Genomic DNA, 19,896 nt, shown 5'->3' with positions numbered 1-19,896 from the left:
TATCACACAGCCATGCCTATATAATATATATAAATATTGCCAAAGCATGTGCTAACTATATTATATGTAGCAAAACGAAAAATCTCAATACAATGCATTACAATGACATTGAAGATAATATTTCACTACAATAAAAATATATTTAAAAATGGACTCAAAAGATAGTTTCATCTCTCCAGAGTTTTCAGCAGGAAGCAATAAAAAAATATACTGCAAAATCATTCAATATATAAAATTCAAAACTTTGAAAGAGATATGATTTCCTAAATATACCAAAGTATATTTCATATTACAATCTCTTTACAGAAATAGTTATTAAAAGCAGAAGAACCTCAGAGAAAATTGGAATGTAAATAAATAAAATGGTAAATGGCATCAATACAATTACTGCATATGTATTTTTTCAGAATTTGCATTCATATGAAAGAAATCTATCCAAGAGAAAGTATTATTAATACTCCCTGCCTTATTTCTTATAAATGTATGCATATATGTGTGTGTGTGTATATATATATATATATATATATATATTTGTTTGTATGTATATGCTAAAAATTAATATAAACAGCTAGGCATAACATAATACCATAAAGGAAAAATTTAAATGTCATTAAATGTGAGTGAGGTGCCAAAGCACCTACATTGCTAGAAATAAGAGTTAAAATCTCTTAATGTTGTAATAAGAGTGCAAGAATGTTCAGGCTAAATTGGATGACTTTTATGTCCCCTTTTATTAGGAACAGCTTCATGTATTAGTGAACAGCCAATGGTTTTTGACAGCATAAAGGTTAAAGTTGTAGTTGAAAATAGTTAACTCACATGAGGACAGGAAGCTATCTGAATATCAGAAAAGAGTCAACTGTATGTTGGTGATTCACACTATATATCACAATACTGACTGAAAATTGTAAAGGCAGTAAAATGTGTCCTACATATCATGAACACCAAGTACCCCCAAATTGTGATGGTCTTGGGATGTGCCTCCAGTGAGGTTGACATCACGCTTCCCTGACATCTTTGAACAGTCTCAGGTTCCATTCAGATGGCTATGTTTAACTGCTGGAGACTGTCATCATACCCTGGCTTGAGATGGTTGCTGCTTGAAGGCCATATGTGTGGCAGCAGGATTTAGCTCTTTGCCATACAACTAGAAAGGGTCAGAAGTGGCTGTCAAAGAATTTCCACAACTTCACCAGCCTCAATTTCTGGGCTCCTAATTCCTCCAGTTGTAATCCCATAGATTACTGTAATCCATAGATTACAAATAAAAGAACAGCAACGTAATTCATTTTTTTTTTCATTTTTCATCTAGTTTCAGCTGTGGCCATGCTGGAGCACCACCATTCGGTGTTGCTACATGATTTTACTTCACGAATGCTTTTTAGCAATTGACATTTGGTGCATGAGAGTTTGATGCAGCTGCCCTCATCTGCACCTCATCTGCTATACTTATATATAATATTTTCCAATATAGGCACAAGGCCTGAAATTTTGGGGTGGAGTACTCAATTACACTGACCCCAGTACTCCACTGATACTTAATTTTATTGACCCCCAAAAGAATGAAAAGCAACGCTGACCTCGGCAGTATTTCAGCTCAGAACATAAAGTCAGATGAAATGCTCTTAAGCATTTTATCCAGCATTGTTAATGAGTCTGCCAATTCACCGCCTTTATAACTGTTTCTAATTTTGGCACAAGGCTAAAAATTTTGAGGGGAGAGGGCAAGTTGATCACACCAACCCCAGTGCTGGGCTGGCACTTTATTCTAAGGATGAAAGTCAAAGTCAACCTTGGCAGAATTTGAACTCAGAACATGAAGATTTGAAAGAAATGCTGTTAAGCATTTTGTCTGGCATGCTAATGATTCCACCAGCTTGCTGCTCCTTTATATCTGAATATAATGAAAATATGTGTGATTATAATGTGTTATGGTTAGTGCAATAATGTCTATGAATGATACACTTTGACAATTTCTGTGATGTCTTTTCGACATATTGGACATCCATCCTGCTTGTTGAGAAGCATGTTTGAGCAAACATAACAAGTGACCATGTGATGACAAGGACAGAGCAGACAGTCCCGAGTGTTGGCCATACAGATGGCACAGTCTTGTTCGCTGCTAATGCATGGGATACCTGTGGGAGAAAACAAATTTAAGAGAGCCTTAAATTTCATGTGATAACAACATTGATGAGAACAATGAAAATAAGAACATTAACACAAAAGGTAATAACGACACTGAGGATGTTTCATCATTTGTACATTGATGTTATAGAGTCAACACACACACACAGTTATGTGTGAGTGTCTGTCACAACAGCTGCTGTATAATTTTTATCTACTACTCATATATTTCTGCAGTTTCTAACACTATATATCTATAATAGTTGTTATCTTCAGATAAATATTTCAGTTTGTCAGGCTTTCAACAATGTATCTGCTCTAAGTATGATACACAGATTTCTATTTTGAACCAATACTGTTTCTATAACTCATAAGAAATTAATGTATATGTGAGTAAGGGCCGGATGGAAGACGTTTATTGTCATAAGGGATGTGCTCAAGAAAAGGTTGAACAGGACCACCTGCGCCAACCTCATCAATAGCACAGTTCTACCTGCAATGTTATATGGTAGTGAAACATGGGCTACAACAAAGAGAGAAGAACAGAGATTGGTAACGGCTCAAAGAACCATGGAGAGGTCATATTGTACATATTTGCTCATTGAGGCAATTGTCAGGGAATTGAGTATTCAGCAAAGCATCGGCAAAGCCAATTATCAATGATCAAGAACAGGTCAGGTTATCAAATATGTAGCAGAACAGGAATATTGCTGTTGTTTGCTGGACTACTGTGGTGTAAGGGAAAACACCCTATCCAGACTTCATTTACAATCATCAATAGCCAGGTACTATGTAAGGTTTATTGCATCAATATTAGTAGGCTCTGGGTTTTCAGATGGACAGAAGGTCTTCAAGTGCACAGCAGCTATATAATACATCCCATCTTTAGTTAAGTGGCGTAGCTGTCAGTTTTAATACTGAGAGCAATTCAACATAAATGTAACCAAGAATATAGCCAGGGACTTAATTTCTATCTTTGGAAGACAATGCGTGTCATTTACACACAAAGACACACACATATACATATGTATGTATATATGTATATATACATATGTGTATGTATATATATATATATATATATATATATATATATATATATATATATACACACACATATACATGTGTACATATGAATATATATGTGCATATATATATATATATACATGCATACAAACATTTATAAATATGCACACACTTGCACACACACACACACACATTCACATGAGAAGAGCCCAGCTAAATATTAAATGCAGCATACTCAGATTAATAACTTAATAATGAGGTGGGGTCAAACGCTGGAAGGGATTAGAAACTGTCAAAAGCTTTGCAGCAGTAACGTTATAAGGATTAATATTATATCAGAGCTACAGCAAATTTCTACATGTGTGTGTGAGAGAGAAAGAAAGAGAGAGAGAGAGAAAGAGAGAGAGAGAGAGAGAGAGAGAGAGAGAGTAAGTCTCATGAAATATAGTGAGCTGTAATTAAGCTTGATTATCCTTGCAATTAAAGGACAAAATTTCCACTAGGGATGTTGAGAAACTAACCAACAAACAAAAAAAAAATGGTGCTCTGTCAGTTATAATGACAAGGGCTCAAACTGATCCAATCAATGAAACAGTTTATCCATAAAATTAACATGCAAATGGCTGAGCACTCCACAGATACACATAAGCTTAATGTAGTACTCAGAGGGATTCAGCATGACACAGAATATAACAAGGCTGGCCCTTTGAATCACAGGTACTGCTCATTTTTGCCAGCTGAGTGGACTAGAGCAATGTGAAATAAAGAGCCTTGCTCAAAGACACAATGCAACACCAGAAACTGAACTCTCAACTTTGCAATCATAAGCTGGATACACTAACCACTAAGCTATGTGCCTTCAGGTTCCCAGATTAACTGCCACCCAGGTCAACTTTGCCTTTCATCCCCATTTGTTTGATGAAATATCAGGTCATTCCATAAGTTCTGTCTGAATTTTGAATAATGAAAACAAGTGATCAAATGTTATATTTAATTGAAATTTAATCATCAATGTACTTTCCCTGATTATCTATGACTTCCTTTCATGTATTTACAAGCTTTTTAATCCCATCAATGTAAAACCCTTTTGGTTTCAAAGCGAAGAACTCTGAAATCTCAATTTCGACCTCCTCCTGGCTTGTCAAAAGTTATGTCCCCCCCCCCCCAATTGATTCTGTAAACTACGAAACAAATGGTAGTCTGAAGGAGCAAGGTTGGGAGAATAAGGTGGATGAGGAATTTTTTCCCAATAAAGCTCTTCAATCTTCTGTGATGTGATCTTTGCAGTGTGGAATTATTATTATTCATTAAAACTAATGCCTCAACATGGCCACACAAAAATGACTGAAACAAGTAAAAAAAAAAAAAGGCAACAAAATAAATAGATATATAAATAAAATCCCTTCTTCAGTGCCTTACCCTCAGCTTCATCTTGTGAAGGAGCTTCATTACCATCATGGGAAAGTTTTGGAACTGTTTTCTTAAATAAGTGTGTCATTCCAAATGAATTTTTGATCTGTTCTAGACGAACTGTGAAGAAAGCAATAATAATAATAATGATAATAATAATAATAATAATAATAATAATAATAATAATAATCCTTTCTACCAAAGTCAGAAATTTTGGGGGGAGGAGGCTAAAATTAGATCATCCCTAATACGCAACAGGTACTTAATTTATCGACCCCAAAAGGATGAAAGACAAAGTCAGCCTTGATGGAATTTGAACGCAGAATATAACGACAGACGAAATTCCACTAAGCATTTCACCCAGCGTGCTAACGATTCTGCCAGCTCACTGCCTTAATAATAATATAATAATAATAATAATAATAATAATAATAATAATAATAATAATAAATGCCCTGATGCAGTACCAGGCAGTGGCTCTCGTGGCTTCTGATCTTAACTGATTGGAAGTGTCATCATGTACATTGTTTTGTCTTGGTATAAAAGATGGGCTACAGCAAATATTCTGCTCAATACCACAGATTTGCTTGTCAGTTGTTTGACCTTAACCAGTTCAACATATCCCTTAGTGGCTGACGATATGTGCATCTCTGATCACAAGCAAAAGTAGTGGGGGAGCATCATAGCCATGTGTTGAGAGGGATTCTTTGGGGTTTGAATAATTCACCTCTGGAAACATGGGTGGTTCTTTCAACATCCTTAAACAACCCTTATTCAGGGACCTTTTGAGCGGGATGGGCTACTCGACCTGAAGAAAATTCTAACTGGGCCCCACCTGCAAGGTCATGTGCTGTTTACCTTGATATGAGATCACCATGTCGCGCACATATGGTTGTGATGCATGTGCCTGGTGTACCCTTATCAGATGAGTAATGATGGGTATATTGGGCTTCGTATATTTTACCCCAGTGTCACTTTGATGGCATGAACTGCTCTCTCACTCAATAATAATAATAATACTCTTTTACTTGTTTCAGTCATTTGACTGTGGCCATGCTGGAGCACCACCTTTAGTTGAGAAAATCGTCTCCAGGACTTATTCTTTGTAAGCCTAGTACTTAGTTTATTGGTCTCTTTTGCCGAACTGCTAAGATACGGGGATGTAACACACCAGCATCAGTTGTCAAGCAATGTCAGGTGGACAAACTCAGATATATACACACACACATACATATATATATACATATATATAAGACGGGCTTCTTTCAGTTTTCGTCTACCAAATCCACTCACAAGGCTTTGGTCAGCCCAAGGCTATAGTAGAAGACACTCGGCTAAGGTGCCACGCAATAGGACTGAACCCGGAACCATGTGGTTGGTAAGCAAGCTACTTACCATGCAGCCACTCCTATATAATAATAATAATAATAATAATAATAATAATAATAATAACAATAATCCTTTCTATTATAAGCCCAAGGCCTGAAATTTTGGAGGAGGGGACTTGTTGTTTACGTGATTACATCGACCCCAATGTTTCACTGGTACAAAATCTGTCAACACCAAAAGGATGAAAGGCAAAGCCAACCTTGGCAGAATTTGAACTCAGAACATAATGATAGGCAAAATACCACTAAGCATTTCGTCCAGCATGCTAACGATTCTGTTTTGAATTTTGGCACAGGGCCGGTAATTTTTCAGGAAAGAGGGAAGTCAATTACATCGACCCCAGAACTTGATTGGTACTTGCTGTTGAGCATTTTGTCTAGCATGCTAATGATTCTGCCAGGCCAAACAGATTAGGGAAACAGGATAGTCAACTACATCAAACTCCCATCATCACCCAACAAGTATTTATTTTATTGACCAAAGAAGAATAGTTTTAAATCTTGGCACAAGGCCAGCAGTTTTGAGAAGAGATGGCTAGTCACTACTATCAATACCAGCACTTGACTGGTAGTTTATTTTATTGACCCTGGAAAGATGAAAGGCAAAGTTGACCTCAGCAGAATTTGAACTTAGGAATTAAGGACCTAGAAGAAATGTCGCTAAGCAGTTTTGTCAGACATGTTAATAATTCTGCTATGATACCAGTTTTTATTTTATGCATAAGGCCAGCAGTCTTCAGAGAAGGATGTTAGTCAATTAGACTGACCCTGCTACTACTAGACTAATATTTTAATTTATTGACCCTGAACGGATAAAAGGCAAGATTGACCTCAGTAACATTTGAACTCAGAACGTAAAGCTGAAAAATAATAGCAAGGATAATGGCAATGAAGATGATAATGATGACAATTTCTTATTTCTTTGTTGCCCACAGGGGGCTAGACATAGAGGAGACAAACAAGGACAGACAGAGGGATTAAGTCGATTACATCGACCCCAGTGTGTAACTACTACTTAATTTCTCAACCCCAAAAGGATGAAAGGCAAAGTCGACCTTGGTGGAATTTGAACTCAGAACGTAAAAACAGACGAAATACCACTAAGCATTTCGCCCGGCAGGCTAATGTTTCTGCCAGCTCGCCACCTTTATGATGACAATTTCTAACATACTAACATCATCATCATCATTTAACATCCATTTTCCATGCTGGTATGGTTTGGAAGGCTTGACAGGAACTGGTGTGGCCAGAGGTCACACCAGGTTCCATAGTCTGTTTTAGCTTGGCCGCTACAGCTGGATGCCCTTCTGAATACCAACCACACCACAGAATGTACTGGGTGCTTTTCATGTGGCATCACTAGTTCTTTTTACTTGGCACTAGCACCCACACCAATGCATTTTATGTGGCACCCTGGTTTTAGGATTTCAATTCTGTTGTGGTGGGCATGTCTTTCCAAGTACAGTAATGCACTAAATAGCTTGGTCTTGTCATCTACTTCATAAGGTTCAGCATCTTAAGGCTTCTTTGAATGGGTGAGGTGATTGACCAATTTCATTGACATTAGTAGTCTACCAGTACATATTTAAGCACCCCACCTCCCAAACTGAGGAAACACAATCTCAAAACCAGTAGATCTTGAACTTAATGAACTCATTGTAAGAAATATGTATATCTAAATGCCATAAAAGGCATTACATCTAAAACACTAACATATCAGGCAATCAGCCAATAGTTTCGAATGTTGAAATCATGAATTACGTTGTTTTCTCGTTTCCTTTTCCTCTTCCTTAAGAATCAATGGTTCATTGCCAGATCTGAAGAATAATGTCTTCCCCATTTTCTCCAAGAACTTTCTTCCTGTCAAATGCAAAGAAAACATAACTTGTTATAAGCATTCTATATGTTTTATATGTATATATATATGTGTGTGTGTGTGTGTATTTGTATGTATATATATGAGTGCTTATAAGTGTGCATGTGCATATGCATATAGATATATGAGTGTATATATATATATATGAATATTTGAGTAGTTGAATGAATTATCTTTTTATGGATAATTCGGTTAACTGATACCTGGGTAGCAAATTCACAGTAGAGAAGACACGTTTGAAGTTACGTGCTTTCGTGTGGAAATTTGTATGTTTTTTTTTTAAATATAAATATATGAAAGAATGGAGTTGAACGACGAATTAACAAAATTACTTTATTTTCGACTATGGGCTCCGTGTGAGCAGTCATCTAAAAGTTTTTTGTGCATCTTGATGTTGACATAAGTTCCTTGCTTTTCCTGATGAGAAAGCGGCATAATATACTCCTTATTCCTTTGCAATTAGGAATATGCAGCCTTCGAAACATATGTCGAAAATAAAGGAATTTTGTTAATTCGTCGTTCAACTCCATTCTTTCATATATTTATATATATATATGTATATATATGAGTGTGTGTATGTATATATATATGTGTGTGTGTGTATAGGTGTAGGAGTGGCTGTGTGGTAAGTAGCTTGCTTACAAACCACATGGTTCCGGGTTCAGTCCCACTGCGTGGCACCTTGGGCAAGTATCTTCTACTATAGCCTCGGTGTGACCAAAGCCTTGTGAGTGGATTTGGTAGACGGAAACTGAAAGAAGCCAGTTGTATATACACATAGCAAGTGACCTGATCTGAGATTGTGTGCTGGAACAAAAACAATTGCAGCATGGAAGGTATTTGTAAGCCATTTAAGAAACACACAAAAACCGTTAAATTCACTTCAACATTTAAATTTAATTTGCCAAAATATTTTCGTCGCTTTGAGACCGCGACCTGTTCACTGACAAAATTCCATGCTGCATCTGAACAGGTGGTGGTCTCAAAGCGACAAAAATATTTTGGCAAATTAAATTTAAATGCTGAAGTGAATCTAACAGTTTTTGTGTGTTTCTTAAATGGCTTATAAACACCTTCCATGCTGCAATTGTTTTTGTTCCAGCACACGATCTCAGATCAGGTCACTTGCTATGCAAGTACATCTCCATAAAATATATATATATATATATATATATATATATATATATATATATATGAAGGGCTTCTTTCAGTTTCCGTCTACCAAATCCACTCACAAGACTTTGGTCGGCCCGAGACTATAGTAGAAGACACTTGCCCAAGGTGCCATGCAGTGGATTTGCTTTTTATCTTGTTGATACTTGATAAACTCACTAGGGCTGTGCCACAATAAAACACATGGAGTACACTCTATAAAGGCAATTGGTAAATGTGTGGAAACAACACAAAGTTAAGAGGACCCTTTTAGTTCAGTCTTATCTTGGGGACATGACAGCTTCTTCAATGTTGGTACTAGGATAAAATAAATCTTAGTATGCTTAGTAAAATTGTTACTAATAGGAGGGGCATCCAATTGTAGAAACCATAGAACCATGCCAAAATAAAAGGTAATGAGCAAGATGTGGTCACTGACACATATAGGCGAGCAGTATTTCCAAACAAGAACTGACTTGCACTCGATGGCCCATCCAGTCCATACCAACATGGAAAGTAAATTTGTGAAATGATAAGGAGGAGGGAGAGAAGCGGGGGGGGGGGGGATGAAGAGGAAAAGCAGGAGGGAGAGAGGCAAGAGTGGAAGCAGAGTTGAGGTGGAATGGGGGTGAGGTGGGACTAGGAGGAGGAAAAGAGGGAGGGGAAGGGGAGGGAAGGGAATAGGTTGTGGAAGAGGTGGAGGTCATAATGAAGACTGCCGAGGGAATATGGTTTTATCCACACATATATAGTAACGAATTCACAACAGATTATAATTTTTTTTTTCCTATTTTTCAAAGAAGTTTTTATTGCTACATTGTCAACACGTCACCAACAGGTTAAGTGACAAGCATAGAAATGAAATACCTCGTCCATTCTTGAAGCAAACAATTGACTGCTATTGAAAATAGAAAGAATTATGCTAGAAACGTGACTGAAACTTGTTGTGGCCTTACCTTTTTCAATAGTTTCGGGTGAAGTCTGCTGGCTCAGAGTGATCTCAACTTCAGGTATATAATAGACAGGATATAAAAACCTTAAACCAATCATTTGCTGTGAAAGAAAGTAAAAGAAATACGTGAAAACATAAACAAAAGGTTGATATTTACTGAACATATTAATCTGGTCAACATTCCATTGCAATTTATGTCTTCCAATAAACGTCAGTTATGTATATGAGTTGTTCTTTGGATGAGTTTAATTTTAAATCAGATTAAATGATTATCTTCATTTATACATATAAGATTCTGATTTAATTTTTTTTAATTGATTAAATTAAGATCTTTTTTTAATTCCCACATTGCCATATTTGAAAGACTATTAATGTAAATGTATATATATATACATATATGATATATATGTATGCATATATAGATGTGTGTGTATGTGTGCGTGCGTATAGATACACAAGTAAGCAAATACATCCACCCTCACACATATACAATTATAGACATGTATGTGTACATGCATATATATATATATATATATATATATATATATACACACACACATACATTCACAGATATATAGGTAGACTAGCAGCATAGCCCGGCGTTGCCCAGGTATGTAAGAGCCCCTAGTAGGCAACGACTAATCCCAATCTAGTCCGTTCCCTCTAGGGAACGAAGGCGCATGTGTAGGTTGCAATGTCTTCTGTGTATACGATGTTCCTAGCTGTTCCTTTGGGCGATAAAAAGGTCGAGTTGTGTCCCCTAGACAGAAAATGTGTTGCATATAAAAAGCTTAGATTCTCGACCCCATGTCAAATTTATCGATTCTTTTCAGAACTGGGGGAACTTTTCAAAATTTTCGCTGCGTTAGTTTTGAATTATGACATTGGGCTATGTGTGTGTCAAGTTTCATCAGAATCGGTTGAAAGCCGTGGTCAGGGTGAGGGTACAACCTGACAGACACACAGACACACATACAGACAAACTGCCGTTTATATATAGAGAGATAAATAAATAGATATGTAATATTCTCTTCGCCTAATGTTCCTGTGGCAAATAAAAGAAGTCATAATTGTTGTTATTTTCTTTATGAGCATTGCCACTGCCACCACCACCCCTCACCACCACCACCACCACCACCACCACCACCACCATCATCATCGCCATTAGGCACAAGGCCAGAGTTAGTTGTTCTTCACTAGTGCTTTATTTTATCAACTCAGGAGGGATGAAGGGCAAAGTTGACCCTAACAGAATATGAACTTAAGGAGCCAGAACAAAATACCTTATGGTATTTGTAACAGCCCTTTGTCATCACATTTCAGTTTCTGTCAGGGTCATCTTTTTTGTTCATTCTTTCGAGGTCAGCAAACCAAAATATCAATCAATTAGTTGATGATGTGATTACACTGTACCATCAAGTACAATGTAATCAACTAACCCCTATCCCCTAAAATTACTGGCCTTCAGCCAAAATATGAAAGAAGGCAGTGAGCTGACAGAATCATTAGCACATCAGACAAAATACTTAGTGGCATTTTTCCTGGATCTCTATGTTATAAGAGTTCAAATCCTGCTGAGGTCAACTTTGGCTTTCATTTTTTCAAGGTCAATAAAATAAAGTACCAGGCAATTACAGGAGTCAATGCAGTCAACTTGTCTCCACCCGTCAAATTTTTGGCCTTGTGTCAAACATCATTTCACAGAAGATTGGACACGAATGACACCACTTGTATAGTGAAGCTCATTTAGTGATCATCATCATCACCACCACCACCATTTAATATCCATTTCTTATGTTGGCATGGGTTGGATGGTTTGACAGGAGCTGGTGAACCAGAGGATTGTGCCAAGCTCCACTACTTGCTTTGGCAAGGTTTCTCTGGTTAGATGCTCTTCCCAGTGCTAACCATTCTACAGAGTGTTCCGGGTGCATTTTACATGGCACCGGCATCAGCAAGGTCACTAAGTAACTCACAAGACAAGATCACTCAACTGAATGGGGAACAGTTTTGAACAGGTGACTTTGTGCCACATGATGGCACATTAAGCTATGACAGAGTGACAAAGCAGGTATCTGGCTGTAAAGGCTCCCCGCTGTGGGAAAAGAGACAAGACAGGAGAGAGAAATGAGAAAAGCAAAGAGAGAAAGATGAGAAGGAGAGAAGATGGTGGGAAAATGTGTTGGGGCATACCTTTAAGTTATTGGAAGGTGAATAAGACTTATTAATCATATCTAAAGATGTCTGCGAGAATCTTTGTTGAAGTCTAGCAATAATTTACCTCAGATATTTTGGATATTACTGCAGCCATCTTACCTCTTTGTTTGAAGATTTCTTGGCAATATCTGAGATGTGGAACTTGAGTGAATTTGTGGCAATCACTGCATCATTCTTGCACATTTGTGAAGCACCTAAGTTATAAGGAATACATGGAGTAAAAATTAAAACAAGAAGAAGAAGAAGAAGAAGAAGAAGAAGAAGAAGAAGGAGAAGGAGGAGGAGAAGAAGAAGAAGAAGAAGAGAAGAAGAAGAAGAAGAAGAAGAAGAAGAAGAAGGAAGAGAGAGAGAGAAAAAGGAAAAAGAAAGAGAAAAAGGTTGAGAAATATGGAGACCTGAAAATTTAGATTGCCAAAATGTGGCAGCCACAAGAGTCAAACATAAAGGTTAGCCCTGTTGTCATCAGAGCATTAGGTTCAATACCACCCAACCTGAAGAAACATCTGGAAACTAACACACACACACACACACACACACACACGCACACACACACACACACACACGTATGCACATATCAGTTTCTAAGTACCAAATCTACTCAGAAAGGCCTGGTTAGCCTTGGACCACGTTAGAAAACACCCACCCCTTAAGTTTCAGAGGTTATTTTTAAAATCAAAACGAATGGTCAACCTAGGCCAGGTATTGACTGGTCTAGTACTTACTTTGAAATAAGTCTTGTTTCATCTCAAGATCATCAACAATTGCTTCGAATATAAAATCTGCATCTTTGACTGTTTCTTGGAGGCCACTTAGGTAATATATTGTTCCCTGAAAGAATAAATCATCACTTTGATATGAAGAATCGGCAGAACTTTTAGATTAATGTACACTTTAAACTTTTCTAAGATCTGCTATGTCTGTAATAGAATTTGGATTTAGCACTCCCTGCTGCCAAAATTATAAAGATTAAGAATTTAGATATTAAACTTCCAAGTATTGATGTCTATATTTTACTACTACTACTACTACTACTACTACTACTACTACTACTCACCACTACCAAAACCACCAACACCACCACCACCAACACCATCATCATTATCATCATCATCACCACCACCACCACCACCACCATCATCATCATCACCACCACCACCACCACCATCATCATCATCATCATCATCATCGTCATCATCATCATTTAACATCTACTTTTCCATGCTTCATATGCTTTATGGAAATTACTGAAGTAGATTTTCTACAGCTTGATGCCCTTCTTGTCACCACCCCACACTAGTTTCTAAGCAAAGTAATATTTCTCTATGAGAGGGCATGGTTTCCACTGAAGATCGGACACAATCAACAAGACCCAAAATTTTGGGGGAGCGGGCCAGTCAACTAGATAGACCCCAGTACACAACTGGTACTTAATTTATCAACCCCGAAAGGATGAAAGGCAAAGTCGACCTCGGTGAAATTTGAACTCAGAACATAAAGACAGCCAAAATACTGCTAAGCATTTTGCCCAACGTGCTAACGTTTCTACCAGCTTGCCAATACAATCAACATTGTATAATTTACAATCACCAAATAATATTTAGACAAAGATGCACACACACACACATACATATACACATGCATGGTGAGCTTCTTTCAGTTTGTGTCAGCCAAATTCAACCACAAAGCTTTGGTTTACACAAGGCTGCAGTAGAAGATGCTTGCACAAGGTGTCATGCAGTGGAACTGAACTCAAGACCACATGGATGGAAGGCAAGCTTTTTAATCACATAACCATGTATGTATGTGTATATCATCATCATCATCATCATTTAACATCCACTTTCCATGCTAGAATGGGTTGGACGATTTTACTGAGGACTGGCGAACCAGATGGCTGCACCAGGCTCCAATCTGAACTGGCATATATATATACACACACACACACACACACATAGGTTACTATTTGTTTTGCCAACTGATTAGAATATGTTTTGCTGAGGAAGTTTAATATGACTAAAACATGTCCACTGCTTTCAGTAGGAGGTGTTATAGGCTGGATCTACTCCCATTCTGTGTTTTCTATATTTTCCAATAATTTCAATTAAGTAATTTTATTGGACTTTTCTCCTTTGTTATTTTTAGCCTTTAAATACTATAGGGAGGTTTTTGCTACTAATTGCATGGATAATCTTAACTAATTAAAGTTTCTCAACTCATTAAATAATCCCTACTATATTTGTATTTAACATGCAGAATGCTAATGCATCTTTTGCAGTTAACCTCTCTCCTATTGGTCACATTCTTCTGAACTAACAGGGACAATATAGAACACTGGGGACGTTTTGTCTTGCAGAGAACAAGGACACCACATTAGTGCTGGGGCCAGCACTGGATTAGCCATTAAGCAAAATAAGTATGTGCTTAGGGCATCAAGGGAAGGAAGGGGCACCACAGAAACGGTAAATGGTTTATGGCACAAAAGAAATCACTTTAAGCTTGCTAAAATAATATTCAGGATGCCTTTATCTCTACTAAGTATAGCTGCAGATGTGTTACCTAAGATTAATTGTGAGGATCTGATCAAAGACTTTGCAATTCAAAAAAGTAGGAGGAAACTTTTCAATATAAATTAAACATTATTTTCCCTCTTACTGTTTTGTTTAGTTTTGAAAAGTAAAAATTTATTTCATGGTTTGTTATTGTTTATATTTTGAATTAAATAATCTTTTATGGGGGTACCAAAATCTTATAAGTGCTTAGTGCCTCAATGGGTGTCAATCCAGCCCTGGCTGGGGGCCATTATAAAAGGCACCCAGTACACTGTAAGGTAGTTGGTAAACAAGTAGAGACACAATACGGATGAGACAATCAGTTAGTCTTGTGGAAAACATGACAACCTTTCTAGTGCTGGTGCCACAATAAAATGCATTTAGTATACTCTGTAAAGCTTTGTAAAGTGGTTGGTAAACAAGCGGAGGCACAGTATGAATGAGATGACTAGCTGGTCTGGTCTTGTGGAAAACATGACAACCTCTCTAGTGCTGGTGCCACAATAAAATGCATTTAGTACACTCTGTAAAGCTTTGTAAAGTGGTTGGTATACAAGCAGAGGCACAGTATGAATGAGATGACTAGCTGGTCTGGTCTTGTGGAAAACATGACAACCTCTCTAGTGCTGGTGCCACAATAAAATGCATTCAGTACACCCTATAAAGCTCTGTAAAGTGGTTGGTATTAGGAAGGACATCAATCTGTTAAATGCCAAGCTGAAATAAAACATATAAGTGCAACTGGTTCACCAAACATACTTACAATGGATGTAACTCCAGATAAGAATTATTTCAGACTGTATCAATCAATCCAACCGATACTAACATGAAAAGCAGACTTAAAACAATGATGAAGATGATGTAAGTTCCCCTGATATTTTTTTGCGCAGTTATATTGTCAGCCTGTCCTGTCTAAGAGGGCCCGCAAAGGCCATGGCCATTATCTGGCCATTCTTTCCTGAATTAACTTATTAAACAAAAAGACAGAAAGAAACAAAAACAACCTTTTTGTAAAGAAGGTAAAAGCCAAACCCATTAATGAACAATTAATAGTATTAATTACCAGGAAATTCTTTTGTAGCAGCAGTCCTTCTTGTCGGAGCATGTTTTTATCTTCTTCAATGACGGAGTAGGCTTTATTGAGTGTTTCTGTATTGTTATCATACATCTTAACTCTGTGACCATGGTATGCCAGGGCACCTGAAAGAAGACAGATGCTTACAGATTAATGTGGATAGCCTGGTTGTGGAATGGCTACACTACAAGCCTGGGTGTTGTAAGAGGCAATCAGAAGGGTCAGTGACTGGAAAGGCCTCTGGCTTTACAACAGCACTACCAAGAAAAACTGCCCAGCCCATGCTAGAATGGAATAACAGATGTATAACAATGGTGACTATGTCGATGATGATAATGACATTGATGATGATGATGATGATGAAGGTGGTTGTGGTGGTGGTGATGGTGGTGATGGTGGTGGTTGTGGCAGCGGCGGTAGCAGGGGCAATGGTGGTGGCGGTGGCAATGGTAATGATGATGATGATGGTGGTAGTGATGGCAATGGCAGCAGCAGTGGTGATGGTGGTAGCAGCAATAATGATGATGATGATGACAACAATGATGATAGTGGTGGAAGTGGTAGTAGTGATGATGATGATGATGATCAACACTGATGCCAATGATGATGATGAGGATATTGATGATGAGGATATTGATGATGAGGAGGATTAAACAAGTCAGACTTGTTTTTCTGTAAAAGCTACAGTGACAGAGAGAACATACCTATAACCTCTGACTGAAAATCAAATATCAAAAAGTAATATATGAAAAATGGACTGAGTAAATGCTATTGCTTTTGTAATTATTGTTGTTTAACTGTTTAACCCTAGGTCAGTCCTAACTAAGCAAACTAATGAATCAAAGAAAGGCCAATCAAGACTATCTTGTGTTTTCATTTTAAAATTATGTACCTATGTGATGTGGCCAATGCCAGTACCACCTGACTGGCACCCATGCCGGTGGCACATAAAAAACACCAATGAAGTGTGGTCATTGCCAGTAGCGCCTGACTGGCTCCCAAGCTGGTGGCACGTAAAAAGCACCATTCAAGCGTGGTCATTGCCAGTAGTGGCTGACTGGCACCCATGCCAGTGGCACGTAAAAAGGACCATTCAAGCATGTTCATTGTTAGTACCACCTGACTGGCTCCCATGCTGGTGGCACGTAAAAAGCACCATTCAAGCGTAGTCATTGCCAGTACCGCCTGACTGGCACCCATGCCAGTGGCACATAAAAAGCACCATTTAAGCATGGTCATTGCCAGTACCACCTTATTGGCACCCATGCCGGTGGCACGTAAAAAGCACCATTCAAGTGTGGTCATTGCCAGTAGTGCCTGACTGGCTCCCGTGCTAGTGGCACATAAAAAGTACCATTCGAGCATGGTCATTGCCAGTTCTGCCTGACTGGCACTCATGCCAGTGGCACGTAAAAACACCATTTGAGCATGGTCATTGCCAGTACCACCTGACTGGCTCCCATGCTGGTGGCACATAAAAAGACCATTCAAGCATGGTCATTGCCAGTACCACCTGACCGGCACCCATGCCAGTGGCATGTAAAAAGCACCATTCGAGTGTGGTCATTGTCAATTCTGCCTGACTGGCTCCCATATCACTGGCATATAAAAAGCACCATTTAAGCCTGACTGGCCCTAGTGCCAGTGGCATGTAAAAAGCAACCAGCATGGAAGGCAGACGTTAAATGATGATGATGATGAATTGCATTCCACATTCGTTAATGTCATGTTTCAGTAACAACGTGATTTCACATAAAATTTACAACTACCAATATAGGTGTGACATGAAAAGGATAAGATTCCACGGTATCACCCTGTGTTAAGAGGTCATGACATCAGGGTTTGTTTTGGATCTTCAGGTGTCAGTGGCCAATAATTCATCACAGGCGATTGGACCGACAGTTCAAAAACACGGAAGGTTAGCCAAATAAAGTAATGAATCCAGAACATTCTTTCATGGCCATGCAATTAACAAAAAGGAAAAAGAGATTCGATTTCTATCACACAAGTGAACTAAAGAACTAAAAAAAAATTGTTGAAAAGGTATTTATTTTGAAAGATCTGCTCATTGCTGGTAGTCACTTCCCTGTCTCCTCTATTAGCTATGCCACTGCTACCAATGCTTATCCAGACAAAAAAACTACCAATTTTGACCAATGTATCTTGGCACCATCGTCATTACAGGCATTGTTGTCAGAATGCAAAATAGCCGGAAATAATACGATAAGACACCTAACCTGACCCTCCAAAAGTTTTGTTGATCTAAAAAAAAGACTCCGCCGGTTACGACGACGAGGGTCCCAGCTGATACGATCAACGGAACAGCTTGCTCGTGAAATTAACGTGCAAATGGCTGAGCATTCCACAGACACGTGTACCCTTAACGTAGTTCTCGGGGATAATCAGCGTGACACAGAGAGTGACAAGGCTGACCCTTTGAAATACAAGTACAACTCATTTTTGCCAGCTGAGTGGACTGGAGCAACGTGAAATAAAGTGTCTTGCTCAAGGTCACAACGCGTCGCCGGGAATTGAACTCACAACCTTACGATCATGAGCCGAATGCCCTAACCACTAAGCCACGCGCCCTCACTTGTTGATCTAATGCTGTGGATTGGTACATTTTTATCGACACTGAAAAGTTGTAAAGTTGACTTCAACAGGATTTGAACCTTGGGTGTAGTGTGTCAGAACAAATACCCTGAGGCATTCTATCTAAAGATCTAATGATTCTACCAACATGTGCAGATAAGCCAGCTAAGGGGTTTCTGTGTAGTTTATTGAGGTGTTTGTAAGAGTGGCCACATTTCCTTCAGCTCACATCCTATTATACTAAAAAGGGAAGAACATATGATACAGTATAGTCCCTTATTTCTTTATTGCCCACAAGGGGCTAAACGTAGAGGGGACAAACAAGGACAGACAAAGGGATTAAGTCAATTACATCGACCCCAGTGCATAACTGGTACAGTACTTAATTTATCAACCCCAAAAGGATGAAAAGCAAAGTCGACCTCGGAGGAATTTGAACTCAGAACGTAACAGTAGACAAAATACCGCTAAGCATTTTGCCTGGCATGCTAACGTTTCTGCCAGCTTCCCGCCTTAGTATAGTCCCTGGTATACAAAAGACAGGATAGTCATGAGTGGAATGTCAATGATCATAATTTCAATAAATGCTAATCTGGAGTTGAACAATAACAACAATATAAACAGTGTCATTTAGCTATACAGACACTGTAGCTTCAGAGACACTATAGCTACATAAGTACTAATAAATGTTATAGATATGTATACACTATTAGCTACAAGGCACAATAGAATATGGAGACTATAGCTACTTAGGTTCTAAAGCTACAGAGACGCTATACCTACACAAAGACTGCATAGGCTCTGAAGTTGTATAGGTACAATAGCTACATAGGCACTATAGCGAAAAAGACACTAAAGCTAAGTAGGCGCAGGAGTGGCTGTGTGGTAAGTAGCTTGCTTACCAACCAGGTTCAGTCCCACTGCTTGGCACCTTGAGCAAAGTGTCTTCTACTATAGCCTTGGGCTGACCAAAGCCTTGTGAGCGGATTTGGTAGATGGAAACTGAAAGAAGCCCATCGTATATATGTATATATATGTGTGTATGTGTGTGTATGTTTGTGTGTCTGTGTTTGTCCCCTCGACATTGCTTGACAACCGATGCTGGTGTGTTTACATCCCCCGTAACTTAGCGGTTCAGCAACAGAGACCAATAAAATAAGTACCAGGCTTTCAAAGAATAAGTCCTGGGGTCGATTTGCTCGACTAAAGGCGGTGCTCCAGCATGGCCACAGTCAAATGACTGAAACAAGTAAAAGAGTAAAGAGTAGACACTATAGCAATACACACACTATAACTATACAAATACTATACATACACAAACATTATAGTTACTCAATTACTATAGCTACACAGACAGCATGACTGCTAAGACAGTATGGCTACATGGATACTAGATATTTTTCTTTTAAATGACTATTATATCCATGGAAAAGAAGGGGAACAGAGAAGAGGATTTATCGTAGAGAAGGGGGTCAATCACCTTCGCTGCTGCCACTACCACCACCACCAACATCACCATGGCCACCAGCACCATG

General features: G+C 38.4%; 1 protein-coding gene across 2 annotated transcripts in view; it reads right to left on the bottom strand.

The window, feature by feature from the left end:
- Positions 1-1,555: 1,555 nt before the first annotated feature.
- Positions 1,556-19,896, bottom strand: part of LOC115216963 (probable 3-hydroxybutyryl-CoA dehydrogenase) — a 53,402-nt gene continuing 35,061 nt past the window's right edge. For both annotated transcript variants that reach the window (XM_029786434.2, XM_036507006.1), the window contains exons 2-8: positions 15,758-15,894; positions 12,868-12,973; positions 12,245-12,339; positions 9,933-10,029; positions 7,710-7,808; positions 4,570-4,680; positions 1,556-2,138 (exon numbers count right to left, since the gene is read on the bottom strand). In XM_029786434.2, the coding sequence (XP_029642294.1) occupies positions 1,951-2,138; positions 4,570-4,680; positions 7,710-7,808; positions 9,933-10,029; positions 12,245-12,339; positions 12,868-12,973; positions 15,758-15,894 (833 nt within the window). In that variant the 3' untranslated portion in view covers positions 1,556-1,950. The remainder of the gene's footprint in view (positions 2,139-4,569; positions 4,681-7,709; positions 7,809-9,932; positions 10,030-12,244; positions 12,340-12,867; positions 12,974-15,757; positions 15,895-19,896) is intronic.

The sequence above is a fragment of the Octopus sinensis genome, linkage group LG11 (genome assembly GCF_006345805.1).
Source record: "Octopus sinensis linkage group LG11, ASM634580v1, whole genome shotgun sequence".
NCBI lineage: Eukaryota > Metazoa > Mollusca > Cephalopoda > Octopoda > Octopodidae > Octopus > Octopus sinensis.
Note: the sequence above shows the minus strand (reverse complement) of the source record. Positions and strands in the feature narration are given on the sequence as shown.